The 23,867-nt window shown below is 20.9% G+C and overlaps 4 protein-coding genes across 4 annotated transcripts, besides 3 other annotated features; 1 reads left to right on the top strand and 3 right to left on the bottom strand.

Annotated features, from left to right (window-relative positions):
* Positions 1–34: 34 nt before the first annotated feature.
* PGO_002025 (variable surface protein) lies at positions 35–1,273 on the bottom strand (the record flags this gene model as incomplete). The annotated part of the gene is made up of 3 exons (XM_028691054.1): positions 35–166; positions 345–1,118; positions 1,247–1,273. The coding sequence occupies 3 exons, from the start codon at positions 1,271–1,273 to the stop codon at positions 35–37; spliced, it is 933 nt and encodes a 310-aa protein (XP_028546855.1).
* Positions 1,274–5,832: 4,559 nt separating this feature from the next.
* PGO_002020 (variable surface protein) lies at positions 5,833–7,032 on the bottom strand (the record flags this gene model as incomplete). Its single annotated transcript, XM_028691053.1, has 3 exons — positions 5,833–6,000; positions 6,129–6,887; positions 6,997–7,032. 3 exons carry the CDS (start codon positions 7,030–7,032, stop codon positions 5,833–5,835), a joined length of 963 nt encoding a protein of 320 aa, XP_028546854.1.
* Positions 7,033–7,919: 887 nt separating this feature from the next.
* Positions 7,920–9,122, top strand: PGO_002015 (variable surface protein; the record flags this gene model as incomplete). The annotated part of the gene is made up of 3 exons (XM_028691052.1): positions 7,920–7,955; positions 8,097–8,825; positions 8,955–9,122. 3 exons carry the CDS (start codon positions 7,920–7,922, stop codon positions 9,120–9,122), a joined length of 933 nt encoding a protein of 310 aa, XP_028546853.1.
* Positions 9,123–16,100: 6,978 nt separating this feature from the next.
* On the bottom strand, positions 16,101–17,527 carry PGO_002010 (variable surface protein; the record flags this gene model as incomplete). Its single annotated transcript, XM_028691051.1, has 3 exons — positions 16,101–16,265; positions 16,382–17,368; positions 17,495–17,527. The coding sequence occupies 3 exons, from the start codon at positions 17,525–17,527 to the stop codon at positions 16,101–16,103; spliced, it is 1,185 nt and encodes a 394-aa protein (XP_028546852.1).
* A 4,546-nt stretch (positions 17,528–22,073) lies between these two features.
* Positions 22,074–22,241: a sequence feature (contain untaranslatable codon;~variable surface protein).
* A 76-nt stretch (positions 22,242–22,317) lies between these two features.
* Positions 22,318–23,061: a sequence feature (contain untaranslatable codon;~variable surface protein).
* A 145-nt stretch (positions 23,062–23,206) lies between these two features.
* Positions 23,207–23,236: a sequence feature (contain untaranslatable codon;~variable surface protein).
* Between the last annotated feature and the right edge of the window lie 631 nt (positions 23,237–23,867).

Here is a 23,867-nt window from a genome sequence, read left to right as displayed (position 1 = left end):
TTATGTAACTCGCTTATGCCATTCTATATATGGTTTAAGAAAAATATTTTATACTAATTATATATTTTATGATAAAATTAGATAGAATTATAATATATATCATAACTACTATTCCACGAGATACTTCTGAACGTTTCAGAAAGCTGTTATATATACCCTTCATCATCTATATTATGTAACTTGTTTATTATCTTTTTTATTCCACGGCGCACGTATTAATTATGTGGGATGAACTAATTAGTAATAAAAAAAAATTACGTATTAAAATTACAATTCCTATATAGTAAATTTTTTTTTGTTTCTGTTTTTAGTTTATTTATAAAAATTATTTTATAAATATATACATTATATTTATAATTAACATTATACAAAACAAATAATAAAATGGGCGTTAGTAACATTACAATAGTTGATAATATTATAATAGCTGCATAATTAGTTCTGGAGAAAGACAAATATATGTTATCATTTTTGTCACAAGGTATAGTTTTGCATTTAATATTAAGACAGTTTTCAGTTAAATTTGATATACTATTATATTGTTCCCTAAGAGTTTTTAAAATATTGCAAAAAGGGTGTACATTATAGGATCCACATGCATTTTGGAGGCTCAGGTATATCTCATAACATTTATTGGAGCAATTGCATATATTTGAGTCTTCACAATATTTAAATGTAGAAGTTTTTATATCATTAAGTATAACATTCAAATCACATATACCTGTGAGTATTTTTAGTTCATTTTCAAGCATATATATTTTGTATACATATATATAGGGGATATAGTTGTTTCTTCCATTATACACTTTGAGGAGTTCATGATAAAGTTCTTTTACATAGCTCCTATTCTTCCCAGTTTTTTGGAAATATAAATATATCAAATAATACAAGTATATCAAATGTTCTTTTTCTAATTTGTCTTCAGAATAATTATGTATATAAGATATACATTCCATCGCATAAGGGCATATATAATCTTTAGCATATGAATCAGCATCATTTACAAATGTATTATTAGTATTATTACAATCATCATCCCGATATTTTAACTTGTTTTGTGATTTTAGTTGATACATTATATTTTTATATTTGGAGAATAATATATGTAAGTGTCCAAACTAAATATAGGCATAATATAATAGAACTACAAAAATTATATTCTTCTGAAAAATCGTTTAAAAAATATATTTAAAAGGAAATGAAAAAATGAAATATAGGTATATATATAATTATAAATAAAATGAACAACACTTACCCCCATCTCAGATGACATTGTAAAGTTTTTAAGATGAAGAATAAAAAATAATAAAATATATAATTATGTATATGTAGAATTTTAAATATAAAGATATATCATTTTAAGATACTTATTGTTTCTCCATTCTACAATTATATCATTCGTTTAAAAATGTCATCCATGAACTTGATGATTTATTATCATATAGTATATAAAACACTAATAATTATTCGTACTGTATAATATATATTGATAATTATCTTAATAGAAACAAGGAAAGTATACATAAAATAATTAGAAAATAAATATATTATAGTTCTCAAGAATACATAATATATTAAGAAATCCTTTGATGTAATAATTATATAACTTAGTTAATTCATTAATTATAAAAAAAAAAATAATATAACATAAAGATGTGTCATTAGCTTGAATATATATATATACTTTCATTTTTTCCCTTCTTTATTTTATATTTTGTTATGTTGTAGGCAATTCCAGAAGAAAACCAATAATACTTAAATAAGGATATTATAATATTTAGCACAGTTATTTCTTTTACTTTCTTTAAGATAAGGTAAAATATTTATTATACTTATTGTCTTAATATTTATGAATCACACCTAAATAAAACATATTTCTTGCGTTGATGTTATATTATTTTATAGTATAAAGTAAATCCTTAAGATGTAATATATAAAGTTACTACGCGTATGAATATATATATTTATGATTATTTACCTTCAATGCTAGTATTTTTTTCACATAATAAAAGATTATTTTAGTAAAATATATTAATATTAGTTCAATATACTTAGATATGTAATATGAAAAATATAAGTATACTTCATATATTTTTCTTCTGCTATTTCTATATTTATAATAATCTATTATTTTTTTTTGTAAAATAAATTATGCATTTAATAAAGTTATGAGGTCATATACAATAAGTTATAAATTTGAGAATATAAGAAAAATGTGTTTATATAATTGTAATTATTTACATATTTTACCTCTGAGTAACTGCATTGGGTTGATGCTGTACATAGAACTTGCTGTGTTTAAATTTATGCATAGTTTAGAAAAAATGTATACATATTTCATAATTGTATTGAGATATGAAAGTTCTATACTTTCAGAATACATGGATTATACATTGATAGTCACATGTTGTATTAAAGGTTTATTTATAACCAAGGAAATATAAAAAATACGTGATAATCCATGATAAATAATATAATTGCATATGAAAACTTATAACGGTAAAATGGCTATTATATGTAAATATTCAATTTAATATTTATAAATATATAATATATAATTTTGTGATGGAACATATATTTATTTGTGTTTAAATGTTCTCCTAATTTAATCTATATATACTTAATACAATATACTTTTCAAATTTATATTTTAGTATTGATCTCTAAAACATTTACCGCTCTCACATAAAACATAATGGTTTTTTCATAAATTTTTTATATTGTAATTTACGTTATTAATACTTAATTATAATAGTTTACAAATGTGAAATCTTACTTATTACATTGGATTTAATATGAATATAATTTATTATTAAATGTATGTATATGTTATTACTATTTTACATCTTTATATATATATTACAATAATGTTGTGTAATATAAGAACGTTACATGTGCACAAAATTATATAATTACTACACATATACAAAAATAAGATTAAACGCTGAATTATGAAAGATAATTATCATATTCATACTTTTATTATTATTTCAATTCAACATTTTAAAATTTATTATCTTAAATAGTATAAAGACTAAGTATGATAATAAATTATTTGTGCTAAATGATTTTTTTAACGACATAAGGAATTTAAACATTACTTATTCGGATTTATTATTCCGAAGAATAAAATTGCTCAATGTTACTTTATATAATTTTTTTTTTATTGTTCTTTATTTCAATTAATATTACACAAACTTAATATGATATATTAAATTCTGTGTATTTAAAATATGTTAAACATATAATATTTATTGTGCCGCATATATATGTGCGTAGTCATGAGAATATATTTTATTTTTATAAAACTACATACACATTTTATTATAAAAATACTAACTATTTTTTAGTTATAATCATTAAGACGATAATTCATTAATCATTGAGATATTCTGTAATATATGTGCTTAATAGAAGAAATAGTTATTTAAAAACATTTTTTTGTAATCCCTCTTATATTCCACCTTTACATATTAAAATTTGTATCAAAGGAAATAAAATTCATGTGAAGAACATTAAGATATGAAATTGAAAGAAAATTGCATAACTATTCTTAAGCTCTTTCCAGTAATCTAAATTTTTTAGAAACTTTTTTCTGATATGTATATATTACTACTTACAATAGAGAACGTAGAACTTTTTTTTTTCTTTCTTATTTGTATTAATATACATTTTTTATGGCTTTGTGTAAAAATTAGATATTTACTTTTTTAAACATTGTTTCTATATCCATGTAATTATGTTAATTGGTGGGATTGAATTTAATATTAATTTTTATAATAAAAAAATACATAAGAAAACAATTAATATGAGTACAAATTAGTATGAAATACATATATATAATATATTAACCTGAGTCAGGATTAGAAATAATTAAATTTTTATCTCTTTTAAGAAAAGAGAATGTTATGAAGGTTTATGATAAAATGCATTTATATTTTCATGCTACAAATGCAAATGCGTTCATATAAATTATTGACGTATGATTCTTTAAAAAGACAGAAGATAAATTAAAAAATAAAACTAGTTTCTGAGCATGTACATAGTTTATGTAATATTTATCTATACTTTAAATATACTATTTAAAATGAACATTTGTTTAGTATTAATTATGTTATTTTATAATACAAAGGTAAAAATAATAATTAACTAGGGTTATAAATACATAATGAAATTTTACAAAACAGAGAAATTATAAATTATTTTTAATATTTTTATAGTGTATAAATATATAACTTATAATAACGCATACCACAACATTATATTGGGTATATTTATAACAAATAAGTATGAATGAAGAATTATTGTAGTAAATTTATACATAACATCACATATTTTCTCATGATATTTTATATTTATGAATATATACATTTATATATTAGAAGAAATAACTAGGACGTAATATTATACACTTTATATAGTCTTATACACAGCTTTTATTAATGAAAAAAAATATATTGCTTAATTATGAATAAGGAAAGGCGCATTGTTATTAATGATAAATAAAAAAGAACACTTTACGACAGTAATTATGTAGAGATACGTAATTAATATACATAAAAAGGATAGGAATGCATTGTTATGCTTATATACTTCTATAAAACATAATTTACATAAATTGATATAATTATTTCTAAAGTTTATATTTCTGTACAAGTAGATAGCATAAATTGGATTATAAACCATCAATTTTTTATTGTTACAATAAACACATTATAAAAAAATGAATGGAATAATGCTCAACTACGAAGATATAACATAATTTATATCATTCTTTTCATTTAGGTAATGAACTATATATAGTTCATGGAGTTTTTATTTTACACTAGGTATCATTGATTACAACTAGTGCTAAACAAAGGTAGTTTTTATGAATATGATAGTGAATAAGAAAAATGGATTATTTATATATCAAAATGTATTATATATAAACAATTGTTGAATAATAAGCTTAAAAAAATATATAAATAAATAAAAACATTATGATATATATTGTATAAAGATAATATTTTATTAAATGCATTATATTATTAGACAAAAAAATAACAAAAAAAATGTTAAATACAATATTTGAGTAAGCATAATATAAAATGAATATTATGAGTTATTGTATTAACTGTAAATATGCATATACAGTTATCTCAATTATTCTAACAAATGATATTATAACACAAAAAATTTATTATTAACACATAAATATTAATTAAAATTATGCATATATATAAGTATATAAAATTAAATATAATTTAAATTTTATATTGAATTTTGTTTAATAATAAATATTTGTTACATATCATGTTTAAGATATTTATGTAACTTATGAATCTTACAATACATTGCATTAATGATTTTCTTCCATTCTTTATATATATGAATAAAAAATACTAAAACAAAAGACTATTGTATAAATGAATGAATGTTAGGAAATGGATTTTTAGTATAATATATTTTATCATTTATTTTACAAACTCTTTTTTTTGCTTGTATTATTAGCATCGCTTTCAATTTGCATTGCCCTATTAAATAAGACGCAAGAAATATGTAACTATCTGAATTTTTCTAGTAACACATATCACTCCTTACTTTTTTACGTTTGTATTATTTATGTATTTACATTAATTAATGATATGGTATATGATATATGCTTTACTATTTCAGGTAATAATTAAATTTTTCTGGACACATTATATTCTTCGTATAAATATATGAATATGTGATATTTAAAATATATTAATGTGTCACTTTTAAACTCTATATACTAAATTTATATATATTACACTTGGACAACCATTTTCATGGGACAGGAGAATATTTATAATTATATCTACAATTTTAATAATTCGTAGATTGGTAATATATATGGTTACTCCTACTTTTCGCATGGTGATCACTATTTCTATATGTTTCGTATTCTTCATATGGAAATTCTTCGATAAAATGTTCCTTTAACATACTTGGCTTCACAGTTCGGTTTGACATTTTTGATCCAAGAGGGGTGTACTAATAAGAATAGATATATATAATTCGTAATTTATGATATATGTTTTTATATTAATTTAGTAAAAATGAATTAATATAAGCTAATAAAATATAACATATCTTAAAAAATGCGATTATCTATTAATTACTTCAAACAGGAGAAAAGCAATGAAGAGGGATACTAATAACGTAATACACATCGAAGGTGCAATAATATTTATCCTAGATGGACACTTGGAACACATTTTTTGGGGTCCTGTTTGAACTATTTGAGGAAAACTTGCAAGAGCCTGACTTGTTACATTATGTTGCGAGTTTTGATTATATAATAACTCTGGAGAGTCATGATACGGTTGACAAATGGAGCATGCATCTTGAAGCTTGTGACAACAGTTATCCAATGTAGATCCATTTTTTTCAGAAGGATTAATACATTTATAATTTACAGGGTAGAGTTTATTACAGGGTAAATCTTTCAGTTCATCTGGTATTTGTGTTGAATTTGAAATCGCCTTATACCTTTCACATGTGTTTCCGCCGTAATGATTTTTTATCTTATCCCACAATGGTTCAAGGAATTTTGTCCATAAATTTATGTTATCATAACATTTTTCTGAATGTGTATAAAAACTTCTTTGTTGATCTAACCACCTATTCAACATATGGCATGCTTTATTTCCTTGATAATTAGAACCTGTAACATAGCGATGTTTGGAAGTTCCGTAATTATAATAAAGATATAAAGCAACATATTTTAAAATTGGATCAGGAAAGTACTTAATTTCATCCATATAACTTGTCTTATCTATCGTAAATAAGCTGGGATACGTATTAAAGACTTCATAATAGTACTCATAGCATTTTTCCTCCTGAATATTTTTGGTGAAGAATGAAAATAATACAATACACTTAATAATTGTTTCCAAAAGGTTAGCAAGTTTAGGTAAACGAACATTATTAAAATGATATTTTTAAGACATGAACCATGAGATAGTTTCATGAATAATGTATAAGTACATTTTTATAATCAAATGAACACGTTTCTGTAAACATTATAAAAAGATTATCAAAGAAAATTGATAAGTAAATTGGATAACATAAAAAAATATTTTAGAATAATTATGAATAAAAACCATTTAAAGAACATATATAATTAACAGAACCTAACATTTTATATAAAATATTTTAAAAATATTTATTTACTCAAGCTTAATTAATTGTGATAAAGCTGATGTTATACACCAATATATTATTATTACATAATTTTATCCTTATTAAAAAAATAATTTATAAAAAAATAATATTAAAACTAATTATAAAATAAATATATATGATAATTTTTAATAATATTTATAGATATATTCTACTTTATATAAAAAAAATTATTGTTAAAGTTCGTATAAGAGTAAAGCATTCCATATAAATATTATATATTTTTTTTAATATTTCAATTTTTTATTAATAAAATTTATACTAATACAAAAAAAATAATAATAATATTTTTTACGTAACTTCATTTTTCGTATATTTTTATTTTATGATACAAGAATGTGGCAAAAAATGGTGCTATATTGAACATGTTATCCTATACGTATAATAGTAGATAATTTAGTAAAATAGCACAAAATTATAAATAAAGTTGAATATGGTTGTATGAGAATCAATGATAAACAGCTTTAATGTTAATTATTCATGATGTTGTCCATCTTATAAAAATTATTTATATATATTAATAATTATATTCATATATGTTTTATGGTGTATTAAATTTATATATAAATTATAGAACAATTCATTTATTATTATTTTACATTTTATGGTTTATTTTATAAACATATTTCCTTAAATTTTTTTTTTTTTATATATTATGTAAATATATATGCAGCTACGTATATTTTTTTACCATCTTATTATTGAATTTCCAATAAAATTATAATAAAATGCAGAAAATTGATTGTCCAGATTCTTACAAGAAGGTTCATTTATTTTTTGCGCAAAATCATTATAAATACAAGATAACAAATATAAAAACACTATTTTTCGTATCATACAACATTATAATACTTTTATGTAGTACTATAACATATATATAATATTTTATTTTTTTTTACTTATAGGAAAATGCGTGTGCTATTTATTTTTATGGACTTTTTTACAAAGTTCGCACTAACTTTACAGAAAATTTTTATAAAAAATACATTGACAAAATTAAAAATATGAATGATCCTATTTTAAGACATACTGCTTTATATCTGATAGAAAATTATGAAGAATCCAAGGTTTATTTTGATAATATTAAGTATTGGAAAAGTTCACTTGCTTGTGAAATGTTGAACAAATGGTTGGACAATAAGAGAAGCTTCTTCACACATGGAGAAAAATGTGAAACAAATGTGAATATGTGGAAAAATCATATTGAATCAATATGGGATGATCTTAATAATAATAATACTAGTGCAAATAATCGTTGTGAAAGGAAAGAAATATATGCAGGAAATGCTTACATTCCTAGTGAATTACTTCCTCCTGTATGTTATTTGCATGTACCAGAGAATTATGTTTGTGTCCAAGAATTACCAAGTCATGCAAATACGGTAAAAAGTATGTGCCCAAGAATTAAGGATATTTGTACCAGATGTAAATCAAAAGAGCTTCCAAAGTTAAGCACCCCTGAAAACGACAATGTTCATATTGGAGAATGCCCTCTCATTGATAAAACTGAATTTTTTTCTTCACCACAGCGACAAATATACTGTGAAGAATGTCCCTCAACGGTAAATACTGTTGCTTCAACAGTATTTTCAACGTTTTTGGGAACTTATATTATTCTTTTTTTACTATATAAAGTGAGTAAAACCTTTTCATGTTTATATAGAAATAATATATTTTATTAGATTAAATTAATTTAATAATACTATATTAATTTAACATATAAGTAATATATGACAAAATGTATGCACGTTTCTACTTTGTAGTTTACCCCTCTTGGATCTCTGTTGTCAAAACGAACGATAAAGAAAAAGAGACTAAAGAAGAATTTTATGCAAGAAGTGCCATACGAAGAATGTGAAAGTCCAAGAAATAATAACACGCAGCATGGGAGCATAAGAAATAATATATATTACCAATATATGCAGAATTAGATTGGTTGGTAATGCTACAAATACTAGACCACTAAATATAATAGTGTGTCTAGGAATACTTCACATTAATAAGGGTAATGTAAAATAAATGTGCTTCAACGCCCTATATTAAAAATATGACATAGGTATATTTCTTTCAAGAGTAAAATTTTCCTAATTATTTTAATTTTTACATTAATAACGCTTTATAATTACACATTTATTAAACAATAAATCATAAATTTGTTTGAACGAGTAAACATAATATATTTAAATACTAATACGCAACGTGTATTAATAGATAATCTTAGCTTATTGTTTCTGAGTTCATTTTTTTTTAATTCTGAATTCAAATAAAAATGTTTATTTCTATTGCAAATAGAAACTAATTTTTTGGTGTTATGGATTATTTTTTTTGTTGTAAACACATTATATAACATTGTATTTGTGTTTCAAGTTTATGTTTTACTTTCTTTCACTAATGTATTTTTCATTAAGATTTATATTATGAATGACATTCATATGAAGTATTTTTATTTTATTCGTAAAATATTTCAATTTAACACATAATATGTAGCAGTGATTAAAACATTGAACTAGTTATTTATTTATTACATAAAATGTAATTTTTTTTATTTCAAATGATTAGTCACAAAACATAATTTATATTAATATGTGAAAATGTTAATCTTTAAATGTTTATTTATTATATGTTAAAAAATTAATACTAGAACCATGTATTTTTTTCTGCTTTTCTAAAATTTAATTCCAAAATGATTCCATATTTAATTAATTAACTTCGCAGCAGCGAATAACTCAATGTATTTATAAAATTTTTTGATACGTATTTTGTTTTATATACAGGAAACGTAATTAAATTCCTGCATATTCAGTTTATTCTATTATTCAGAATTATTATGTTTCAATGGCTCTATAAAATTTTTTATGTCTATTTTTAAAAATGTAAGGAAAAATAATTGATATTCATAAAGTATGAAACAGGGTAATAGAATAATAAAAAGATCTATCACTTTTTAGAGTAAAAGGAAATGTATAATATATATATTGAAAGTGTACACATAATAACAGAAGTTTTAAATAGGGGATGTTTGAAAAGGCATAGAATTTGAATAATAAAGTTAGAGCTTTATATTTTGGAAATTGAGGAAATGAGAATTATTTTTTTTCATTACACATTATTAATACAGTCACACACATCCTATTATATTCATAATTGTTTGAAGAACAAATTATTTAATAAATTTATGTATAATTAAAAATATCCATTTTATATGATAGTAATAGTACAATAAAAGAGTTTATTGTTAGTGAAAAAGGATTTTACATATATTATATTGTCTCTCTTTTATAATTAATTTATGAATAATAGATCAGTGGATGACATTCTATTGTATATTATTAGTAAATAGACGAAGGTGAAGAACATCTATATTTGATGTAGTTATACATTAAATATAGTATGGCAGCCTTAATAAGGATATATTGGGTATATTTAGGATTTAACATATGGATAGAAGGTTATGTAGATATTCCATATAATTTAAAATACAGTTAAAGACTATATATTTTAAGAAAATTTATATTTTAAACTAATATGATGTATATATTTTTCCTAATTAACAAAATGTAGAATTTAACAAATTAGATACCTGTAAAAAATATAATGAATTTGATAAGGCGAAAATTATAAGCTATGATAATACTAACAATGGCAATAAATAAAAATTAATCTACTACCACACAACCCTTTGTATAAGGGTTATAAATAATTTTAATGTATTACCTGTTACAAATATAAAATGAACATATAAAAGCATGTTATTATTTTACACACTGCATCCATGATCAGGTAAAAATAAAATACTATAATAGAAGTCAAGCGTAAAATAAATATGTTGGTTATAAACATTTTTATTTAGTTGCATTCTTAATAGAAAATCTTCCTAACATACAAAATGAATTAAAATAGATGTTTTTTATGCATGTAAACCTTTTTGAATTATGAATCTATTAAATTCCATTCTGAAGTTTGTTCTACTTATGATGAAGCAAGTGACTCTAGCTTTATTTTGACAATTTAAAGATCCCATGAGAAGTTAAGTATGTAGGAGTTGGAAAACATGAAATAGTTAGGATTTTATATTAAAAGGTTTGTAACTTGTTGATCCTAATGAAACCGAGTATTATGCTTAATCTCTTCCAACTAATATATGAAATGTAATAATTTATTCTTCTTAATATATTGTAGGAGCATATAGTAATATATTAAAACTATATTATTTTCATTATGTTACCATAGTTGGCTAAAATATTGAGCATAATTATACGGATATAATTTTATTATATGACAAACAATAATTAGAATTATGCATATAAGCATTTTACAATAAGTCTTATAACTTATATATGTTAGGTCCATATTTATTAAGCAATTACATTCCTCACTTTTTACATATTAATCCACATTTGTTGAACAAGATATGAAATATGAATAATGATATAGATATAAGCTAAAGCTCAAAATGAGATAGACGAAGATTATTAATCATTATATAAGTTAATTTACAGATAGAAAATTTGCTACATAAGCCAATTTTATTTAGAATACCTTCACGGAAGTGACAATTATAGGTAATCTCTCTATTAATTCTAAATAATTTAGGAGTATGTGAATATAAAACATATTATAGTTACGGGTGTATTTCATATTATGAGGTAAAAAATGAAAAAAATAGTGAAATATATGCGCTACAAAAATAAAAAAATTAGCATAATAAAATCTATAGTGAATTTATATATATATGAGTAATTTATAAAAATATAACACCATGTAAATTTTTTCTATGACAATTGTAATTAATAGTGGTGTATTTTTTGGAGGGGAGGATTGAATAATGTAAAATTAGAGTTTTTTATATCGTTAAATTTTGTATTTAAAATACATATATCTGTAATTATTAACCAATCATGACTGATTATATTTTCGGAATAAAATCATTTTAATAGCTTAATAACACTATTTTCATTATATTTATTGATTAATTTATCATAAATTTCTTTCATATATTCTTTGTTTATTCAATTTTTTGAGTAATTCTTATATACCCGATAATACAAGTATTGAAACGCTTCTTTTATTTTTTTGGTGTTAGTGTTATAAGAATATATATTATATAAATAAGGAAAATATTTAAGGAAGTTTTTGTTTATAACTTTTAAATGATGATCATTCTTATAAGTTCTTTCAATATAACCATATTCTTCTTGAAATATACCATTAATATAAGGGTCAGTATTATATTGTTCCATAATTTCTATATATTCTGAAAAAAATGAATCTAATGATTTATATTAAATAAAGAAAATAATAACATTATAATAATTAAATTATTCTTAAAAATATTTTAAAATATTCATGAAAAGAATGTGATAAAATATTATGCTACAATCTACATTATTATAATCATATTTTACAATGATTTTCACCATATTAGATAATACTATACTATTTTAGAGATGAACAATATATTATAGTAAGGAATAATAGTATGTAGGTGTCGATTTTTAAATATTAATACACACTACATAAAGAAGAAGTTTATTCTATTTTATTACAATTATACTATTCATATCCAAATAAATTTGCAATAGCTTTATTATATAATGCTGTAGCACAAAAAACATATTAATTTTGTTTTGCTACATATGATATATTCCTTATATATATAAATGATAAAAATCAAAGCATAAATATATAATTTAGACAATAATAGATGCTATATCACGATAAAATATGATGTAAGTGTATTTATATTTTACGTAAAAATCATAAATTTTTAATAAAGTTGTAATTAATTAAAAATGTATAACACAAGTAAGCATTAAAATTTGAAGCATATATATAAAATCTTTTCACTTATCCTTTGTTTTACATTTTAAAATAATATACTTAATTAAAACTGAAATTTATAAAATGAATTATTGAATAAGATCTAGCATGTAGTATTTTATGAACTCTTTTTTTCTTTAAAAAAAATGTTAAAATGTTTATTTTGTGAGTTACCATATTTTACATTAATTATAACTATATACCATACAAAGTATGCATAAATAGATTTAATATTTTATAAAACATTATATTTATTTATTTAAGAATGTAAAAAACTATTAAATATATATATATATATCATATATATTATAATTGTATATAGGGCAAAATATATGTTAATTTTAGGAGAACTGAGAAATGTTATTATAATACATATTTGAAACATAAAATATTTTATTATGTTTTATGAACGAAAAGTATGTTATTATCGTATTTATAATGATTTGTCATTTATTCTTTCAATATCATCGATGTTTCATAATATAATAACCGGTTTGTCAGAATTTATAAAATTTTGAATGTAATATATATATTTACAATGCTTATTTGCATTAATTTAAATAATGTTTTATAAATATATTATATTCTCCGTTTTCCCTTATTTATTTTTGCGTTATTTCCATTAAATCTTTCATGAAAATACTAATCAGGATTACTAGAGGTTTTATATATGAAAATAAATGGAGTAAACTAATATAAAAAACAAACTATTTCATTTGAATATTAAAATATAAATAATTGAAATATTTTGTGATAAAAACTTTAAATATATTTTTATAGTATATGTACATTTTATTTAATAAAATATATATATATTGTATAAACAAAATATCAAAATTATTAAAACATTATAGAAAATGGAGATGTATCTATAAATAAAACATTGTAATCATAGACAAATAGAAATAACCTAATTATTTAGTTTCATTTATTTATAACTTAATATCCTCATATTCTTTTTCATTATACTAAATTTGAATAAATGAACATTATATAAATATATATACTTTCATATATATATTCCCTTTTACCTGTATCCAAAAATACTACATATTAAATGAGGGCATAGGTTAGAGATAATAATAAAAGGTTTTTTCAATTTAGTATACGGAACTAACAAAATTTACGATTTTTCTATTACAGATTCGCTAATGGATTATAAGGGAGATAAATATGAGAATAATCTTAATTAACAAATTTCTTAGTTAATTTTTTGCTCAACACAAATTCTTCAATATAATTCTTTCTTTTTCTAATGCATACCTATTCATAGCCATACAATAATTTAAATCAAGTAAAATCTTGATAGTTGTTATGGAAAATGTATCTTATATAGGATAAGCCGTGCACACTTTTTTCAAAAATAAATTCTTTAGTATTTTACACCGAATTCGAGTAAGGTATTATATACACAAAATTCTAAATGTATATGGCAATAAATATATGTGAAATTTGTGTAATATGCTTATTATCTATTTCTTTGTATTTTTAATACTCAAATAAAAGTATTACTTCCTTGTAAATTTAAATGGAATATATTTAATAAATATATAATGCTAGCTATATAATGAATGTTTTATGAACTATTTATATAATTTAAATTTAGAGTAATAATTGTTTCCTATTATTATGCTACCCTGGATGTTCCACAAATATATGGAATATGTAGTAGGGATGAGGATAATTTATTAATAGATCGGATGAATATTAATATTTAAATCTAGCCATTAATATTTTCAATATTTTAATGTTTTTTTTCATGCTATTTTTTATTTATTTTTTTTTAAACCTTATATCTCTTATGAAAGTAAAAATATTCATCACAAACCATTAAATTATACACAATTTATAGTTTTTTTTTTAACTATTAATAGTAGTGTATGCCATTGACACAAAATCTAATGAATGCATAGAAACGAATAGATTAGTGTATTGTTGATAAATATTTTTATATATAAAGAATTACAACGGAGAATTACATTAAAAACCACATATATATATGTGTTATGCAACGTGGTATTCTATCATTCTATTTTGAAATATAGTTCTTATAAAACAGAATAATAGCAAGAAAAAAAATATAATAAAAATTAATAAAAAAAATTATTTATAGATAAAAATAATAAAAAAAAATAACAGAATATAATATATGTATAAATAAATATTTTAAAAATGTTGATATATTTTATATGATTTAAAAATATTAGCATGAGTTATCATCATACTTAAATTATCAGTAATTAAAATAATATTTTGTCAATTAATGTATTAGCGTATAATGAATGAACGGATTGTATAATGTTTCTATATTATATGAGCCAACAATTACATATATTTTATTAGGGGAGATTTTAGTTTTCATATATCTATAACATCATGAATGTTAATTATAGAATAAAATTATATATATTTATCATAAAAAATTGAATGACGACTTCTTTGTGACTCTTAATTATTTCTATTATCTATTAATATTTTCAGATACAAAATAACTAGATTAAGAATGTAATAAATTTTACAATAACCTAGTAAAATAATTTATACTGAATATGAATAAATTAATAATGTTACTTATAATATAGAAACTCATAACTTACCATTTTGTTTCTATATATATTCGTGTGTTTCAATTAATTTAAGCCTATAGAAATTGAGTGAATATTAAAAAATATATATGGTATAAATTTATTTTTCTTACTTTTGTATTATGATTAACTTATATAGAGTATATAAATAAAAAAAGTTATAAAGTTCTACTTAAATACAAATATTACAACCCCCTCTAGAAATTAATATATTAGCTACTTTGAAAAAAAATTCATAACATATTGTAAAATTGGACAAATATAATTTTTGTATGTATATAAATTAACCTTTTTCATGTATAATCTATTTATTTAAGGAAATTAGTAATTATTTTTTTATTACCTTTTATATAAATATATTTGCAATATACTGATTAATACATTTTAATTTTTTATAAAATTATTTTTTATATTCATCAATATGGCATTTTAAAGGGATATATTCTTATTTTTGTTGTATCTTTAAAGTATAGATTATTAAAGGATAACGTTAAAAATAGAATATTACTCAGTATGATAACCTATATATTGTTCATCTTCATTTACATAATTTGGATAATGTGATTCTGATGGATAGCCAAATAATTCATCACGATGTCTATTTTTTCCTCTTATGATATTTTTTTTTCGTTTAAATACTTTGCGCAAGCGGATTCCTATGGGTGTAAACTAGCATATATGAAAAATTAAAAAATCATATTTATTTATTAATTATTGCTGTTTTAAAGTGATTAACTATTAAAAAACATGTACATTAATTTTGCGTTAAAATAATATATATTTACTTTATATAAAATTCCAGAAAGAGTAGTAAATAAAACCAATCCAAGAAATATTTTTCCTAATATACCTACAATGTTCGAACTGTCATTGTTTATAAATAAATCAAAAAAACCATCTACTCTATATATATGTATTGATGAATCATCGTCAATAGTGAGTTCATCCGTTGATCCAAAAGCATCATCAGATGAAGGTACAAATGGTTTACCGGTTTGATCTTCTAATGAACTATTCGATTGTGTGTGAGAATGTGAGCTGAATTCATGTGGGCATGCTGTAGAAGAATCCTGAGTTTTTTCAGTACGTAATTTTATTTTACACTCAATATGATTTAAAACATTTTCTGGATTATGATCCTTACATTTTCTTAAAAATTCTGGACATTTATCATTATCATCTTGAGGACAATGCCTGTCAAACTCAGCATATAATGGAGCTTTATTATTTATATATTTGTAAATATAAGAGCGCTTTTTATCGTAGTTTATAGCAGTATTAAAAAGTGTTTGATAGTCGACACAATAATCATATAACTCCTTTCTCTTTTTCCAGTTATACTGACTTGGTATATGAAAGTCTGGTTTACATTTATCGTAAAATGAACTATATACTGAATGTTCAATAAGATAATTCCATAATAGTTGAAGGTTAGCATACATAATTTTAATAACACGGGGGTACTTATGATATATTCCAGACAATCTATCATATACCCAATAGCTCAAAAGTGTGCAATCCTCATAATCATTATTTTGTTTATTGGATATTTTACTTGACGTTTTTAAGTATTTTAGGAGTACTGCACATAGACTTTTAATCCAAATATTTTTATATTTTTTAAGGAATTTTTCACATATGTTATGATACTCCTCTAATTCTTTAACACGCATATCCCTTATATCATTATGACCAAAATAAATTAAATCATAATCCAGATTTTTATAAAAATTAACTGATGGCAATCCTAACGCGTTACCATTAAAGTATGCCTAAATAGAATTAATATTATATGTATGTATACATAAGAATTTAACATACTTTCTTTCTTATTCAAAATAAACATAATGGTAAATTCAATATAAATGTATTAACTGTACATAATATATTAATATTACTTTTAATCTCTCAGGTATAATTATTTTTTGCATAATTGGAATTTATATAATTGCAAAGTCTTTATAGGTATCAATAATTTATGTTTGTAAAACATCAAAGAATATAAAAAATCATTAAACATAAGAAATATCATTAAATGATATTTTAGTTCACAATAAATAGTTTTTGTGTAATAGTATCATAAAGTAAAGAAAGTGAAGCACTAATCTTATTCATTTAAAAAGAAAGATTAAAAATCGTTCATAAAAATAAATAAAGGAATGGAAAAAAATATCTCTATATATTAGATGTTATCATTAGGTTAGGCTACCAGGAAATATATTACTATCTATATGTTAACAGTGAAATAATTTAAGTGATCAAATAAGTGAAATAAGAATGCATTTACACAATACTTTATTATGTTATGCAAAAATAGGAAGGTGCATGATAATATTAAATACATATTTTTGCTTGAACACTGTATCTAATTTTTGTGTATTGTAGTAAAGGAAAACTTTTAAGTATTACAGTTATTTATTTGAAAAAAAATACATTGGAATAAATATATATATTAAGGTATTATTTATTTTAGATTACATGATTTGTGGGTTTGTATTTTATAAATATATAAACATGTTCATAGTAAATCTTGAGTAAAATAAAAATATTATTGCAAATTATTGAATTGGTAATACGTGTAAAAAGATATTCATTAACATATAAATAATGTACTTGAACGTTCTTAAAAAATTTGCATAACATAAAATTGTGTCCAAATTTTATTAGTAGAAAATATTAATAATCATAACAATATAATTTGATTTATTTCCCGATGTATATTAATTCATAGTTTATTTTTTGTATTAATTCTGATACTTACGTTTTTATCTTATGATTTTTCCTTGTAAAAACTTAAGTATTATATATAATGCATTTTGATCATCTATAATTTAAATTTATTTTTTGCTTTAGGGGTTAGAGTTAATGAATTCTTTTGTTATTATACAAGAATTGATATAAGCACATCAATATAATTGAATTATGTGAATTATACATCATATTTCATACACCAAATTTATCTACGCTTTCACATTATATAACTAATAACGTGGAATTATTATACAATGTAAATGTACATTAAAAATATGCTCATATATTTTACTACATATAAATTATAAACACATTATGAAAAGATTAATTTTATGATATAATCATATATCAGAACAATTGAGACAATTCCATAAAAAATTATATATAGTACATTTTTAATTTTTATATTTTTAGTAGATTATGGTACTTATTATAAAAATATATAAATACTATTAAAATAAAACATTATGGTCGAAAGCTATTAATTTTGGATTGGAAAAAATATATTATATATTTTCACTGTTCATTAATTTTAAGGAATTTTATTTTTTTCATTTTATAAACATCGCTTTTTTATTTTCTCTTTTAGGTATTTTATGAAATAGAGTTGTACTTCTTCATTAGGTGAAACGAAAATATGTATTGTGTGAAGTAATATTAGATTTATAGCTTAAGTTGATTTGAATAAATGAAAAATGATAATTATGAAAAATGCATTGTTTTTATTTGCGCATGAATTATACCATATATTTTCATAATGTTAAATTTATGGTTCACTTGAAGTACTAGTAATGTTGAAACAGTACCATATAAGCGTATAACAGACATATATTTTGCAGTAGAAATTGTGTTAATTTTTATTACATTTATTTTATATTTTTTTTTATAAATTTTTATTAAATTATTTTTTTATTTATAAATTGTTAAAAAATATAAATTATTTTTTATAAATTAGGACTTTTATTTGATACAAAATTAATTATAACGAGCATATGTTTTCATTTTTCCATGAATGTTATAATCACTGATAATTTAGGCGAGATGAATAGCTAGGTATTATGCATTTTTTTCCTTTTTTAATTCATAGTTGCATGTTCTATTAAAAATTTGTTAAATAAGTACCGTAATTGAAAATCAAATTCCTTTATATTTAGTATATTATATAACTTTTACAAAAATTAATGGAACGTTTTTATTCATCCTTAATAGATAATGTAAAGCTATGAAACCTTAAATAGTGTAAAAATTTTAGATAAACTGTATGTTTTACATAATATACAGAAATGGAATCAAACAAAGCGTATTAGGAAAATTAACAAAAAAATGTAGTCATATTTTTTTTGTAATATTTGATATAAATAAATAATATTTATATAGTTGTGTGAAAAGGAATATATTATATATAATAGTTTCTAAGTATTTTTCTTTATATAAATATGTCTAGAACATTTGTAATATATTTTAAATATATTCCTTTTAAACATTTTAAAATTATACATTATATTGTAGAACTTAATACCATGTACAATGGCAAGACTGATGCATTTAACAATTTTTATGGTTTAAAATTTAGAGAATCGGAAACATTATTTGTTTAATCCATGAACTCATTCTAGAAATACAATTAAAAATTACAAAATATATTATAATAATGTCAATATATGAATGTAAACATGTGTTGTAATAAAGAACAATTTTGTTTAATAATAGGGATATAATAAATATATAAAACAAGGCGAGAATCATAATTACATTATATAGTGTTAATAAAAAAAATGAAAATATATAGAATTTTTTTTTATTATAATATAGCGCTAATAGTTATATGACTTACTATATTTCATTTGCGTAAGAAAATGTTAGACACATTATAGGAAATAATAATCTTTACGCACAAAAGTGATAAAATACACTTATTACAAAAAAAATAAATAAACAATATATATACGTCTAATATAACAGAAAAATATAGTACGAATAAGAACATGAAATACTAATATCAATAAATATTTATTAAGAATATTATAAAAATATGACTTTTATACAATAAAAACAATGGAGATTCAATAGTTGTATTTAATTTAATTGAATATTTGGAAATTTTAATGAATTTTGTTAATTGACTGAACGAACAAAATTGAAGAATAGTGTAAACTTTTTTTATCATACTAAATTTTAAAGATATTACTATAATATTTCAATATATGTAAGATCATGGAGCTTAATTCTATAGTTTTAATAAAAAGGTGTATTATAATATTTTTTCAGATATATTATGTATATTTTAATTATGGTGAATAGAAATATAATCCATAAAAAATGCATATGTAATATAATAAACATAACTTAAAGATGTATAATTTCTATTAAAATAAATACATTTGGCACATACTGTAGTGAAATTTTTTGATGGAATAGATCAACTTATTTAGTAGTCTGCATATTAAGACATAATTGATAGTATGTATAAGATAGATATATACAAGAACAACAAATATATTAATTAAAAATAATCAATTTTTTTTATGCAACAATAAAAAATTCCGACGTGTAATAAATTTATCTTTTATAATCATATAAATCTCTCTAATACATTATCTATAATGTAAATTTATTTTATATATATATTGTTATTGATCAAATAATTTGTGTTAAACGGGATATAATTTGTAAAGCTATTACATGCATTTATATATATTTCTGCTCATGCATATACATTATGTAATGTGATAAATATACTATTGATATTTATATAATAATTATATGTAGTCTTATATAAAAAAAAAAAAGAAAAACAATAAAATGTATGTATGCTGAACAAAAGAATTTTATCTTGCAAACAATATAATTTTACAAATATACATTTATTGAACTATAAATATTTCAGTATTAAAATAAATATAAGCAATAATATATTTTAATAAATTATTATTATATTTATTAAGATATGTAATAGTATTGAAATCTAAGCATTGTCTTTATTTTTGTGCCAAATTAACTTTATATATATCTTTTGTTGCTTATAATTAATATATTATAATTGTAGCTCTAAGTATTATATAATTTATTATAAGAAAATATTGATTTCACTATCACATATATTATTAATATACGTCTATATATCACCTTCAAATTTAATTATAGGAATGTATGTAAGATTATATTTATATTATATTCAATGTATACCTGGGAGGTGAGATATAATTATGTTTTGTCATAATGCTTTTGGAATTAATATATTCATCCATGATACTATTATATATAATAATATATCATCATGTGTTTTTTTTTATATTGAATTTATTTATATTTATCATTAAATAAATGATTACTTTTCTTTGTTCAATTATATTTAATATATAATTATAGCATTATAAAAATGGCTAATTATTAACAGAATTAATGCATCTAATTTTTAATATTTCTATTTGAATATATTTGACTATATTATATAATAATTTTTAATTAATGTTTACAGTTTATGATTTATTTGAGTTCTTTTCATAATAATTATAATTACCGCTGATCCTCTGATATTATTTCAAATTTAACATTTCATTTATTGTCTTAATTTACAGAAAATTTATGAATTATTTTATAATTTAACTACCATGTTGTTGTATTTTCTTTCTTGTAATTATTTGTTTTTTTACCACAAATATATATTTACTTTATTGGAGGACTTAGAAAAAAATGATTTATTAGTTAATTCTTATTATACTTATATTAGGTGTAGTCTACTGAACCATATTCTATTCTATGGCCCTGATCAGTAGAACTTTTGTATAAACTTTCGAATGAATCTAATAATGTGAGATATTCTTTATTTTTGTTATTAAAAAACTTCTTTAATTTTCCTAGCATAGGTTGTAAATACGAACGATAAGACGTATACTAATAATTAAATGACGGCGTTGTACTTGTATGAATTGGTCATTTATCACATATAAATTTCTGAATAATGTGTAACATAAATTTTAATGATTTTTATTTTATCTATATGGAATTTATGTTTAACCTTGTGTACAATGAAAAAAATTGTTGACATTGCAAATGTAGTAAAAGTAAAAGTTAAAAAAATATTCCGTATACGTGTTAAGGAGGAATATGTAAATTCAGAAACTTCGTTTTGTGCAAGTTCATCTTTATTTTCTCTAATATATTCACGTTTAAATGATTCCATCACTTTACAAAAACTGCTGTTGCTTCCATCAGGACAACTACTTGAGATTTCCATATATTTCCTAAAACAGGCACTATGATTTGGGCATTTACCGCTATTATTTTTTAATTTATTATATAAGTTATCTAGTTTATCAAAATTTTCAAATGTATCATTATTAAAGTTGATTATATGTTCTTTGCATGTGCCAGGCATCCCTTGAACATTAATATATTTTGCTTTTATCATTTCTTTATAACATTCATTTTCTTCTCCACACGAAGGTTTAATATCTCGTAGAACATACTTTAGGATATAATTGAAATATTTACAGCTTAATTCTTTTTTAATAGTCATTCCTTTACTTATGTAATATAAGTAATTACTAAGTTCAATGCAATAATTTAAAAATTCNNTTTTTTTTTTTATCTTTAATATTATTCCATAATGAGTGCAATTATTTTGAAATGTATAATACAGAGATGTATTCGTGTAATTCTGTGTATTCTTAAACTCCTCAATGCATGCGGGAAATATCCCATCGTAGTCAAACTAAAAATGAATGTCGCAATGCAACGAATAAAATTAAATTAATATATTCAGGCATAAATAATATCTATATATTTCAAAAATATATGTTCTTTTAATTAAAATAGACTAATATATATTATAATTTTAATAACATGTAAGAGAATACCTTATCATTTTCATTTTTATAACCTTCCATTGTAATGTGTTTATATATATAAAAAAAAAAATTTCTTATGAAAAATTATATTTGAAATGTATCATATAATAATATTATATTGATCACATATATACTCATTATTATAATATTATAAATATATGACTTATATTATTCTTCATATATATAAAACTGTGTTAGCATTACATTCTTAGGATAAATGTAATAGATTTTCATATAAGTGCAAATGATAAAGAAAAACATTTATAATATTGTAGTTATACAAAAATGCTTAATAATGAGCAATATGTATTTAATATTGTCGTATATATAAAACAAGTATAAGTAAAAGTTATTCTCTACTAGAAATCAAGTATAATACATATTTTTATAGCCTGCAAGTTGTTATTATATATATTCTTATGCATTATATATGATTATAAAATTTGCAGAGATATTATTTGTGTTGATTTTTTTTTTAAATAATAAAATTATTAATTTTATTTACAATAACATATATTTCTTATAAATAGTATGATTCATAATTATTATTAGGAATTATGTATTTGTAAAAATTGAAATGTATCATTATTCCACAATTATATATTTTACAATATTGATACTATGAATCGAAATTTATACATAGCTCTAAAATAAGATACACTAGTATATA

Source organism: Plasmodium gonderi (genome assembly GCF_002157705.1).
Source record: "Plasmodium gonderi DNA, contig: Pgo-contig_213, whole genome shotgun sequence".
Taxonomy (NCBI): Eukaryota; Apicomplexa; class Aconoidasida; order Haemosporida; family Plasmodiidae; genus Plasmodium; species Plasmodium gonderi.
Note: the sequence above shows the minus strand (reverse complement) of the source record. Positions and strands in the feature narration are given on the sequence as shown.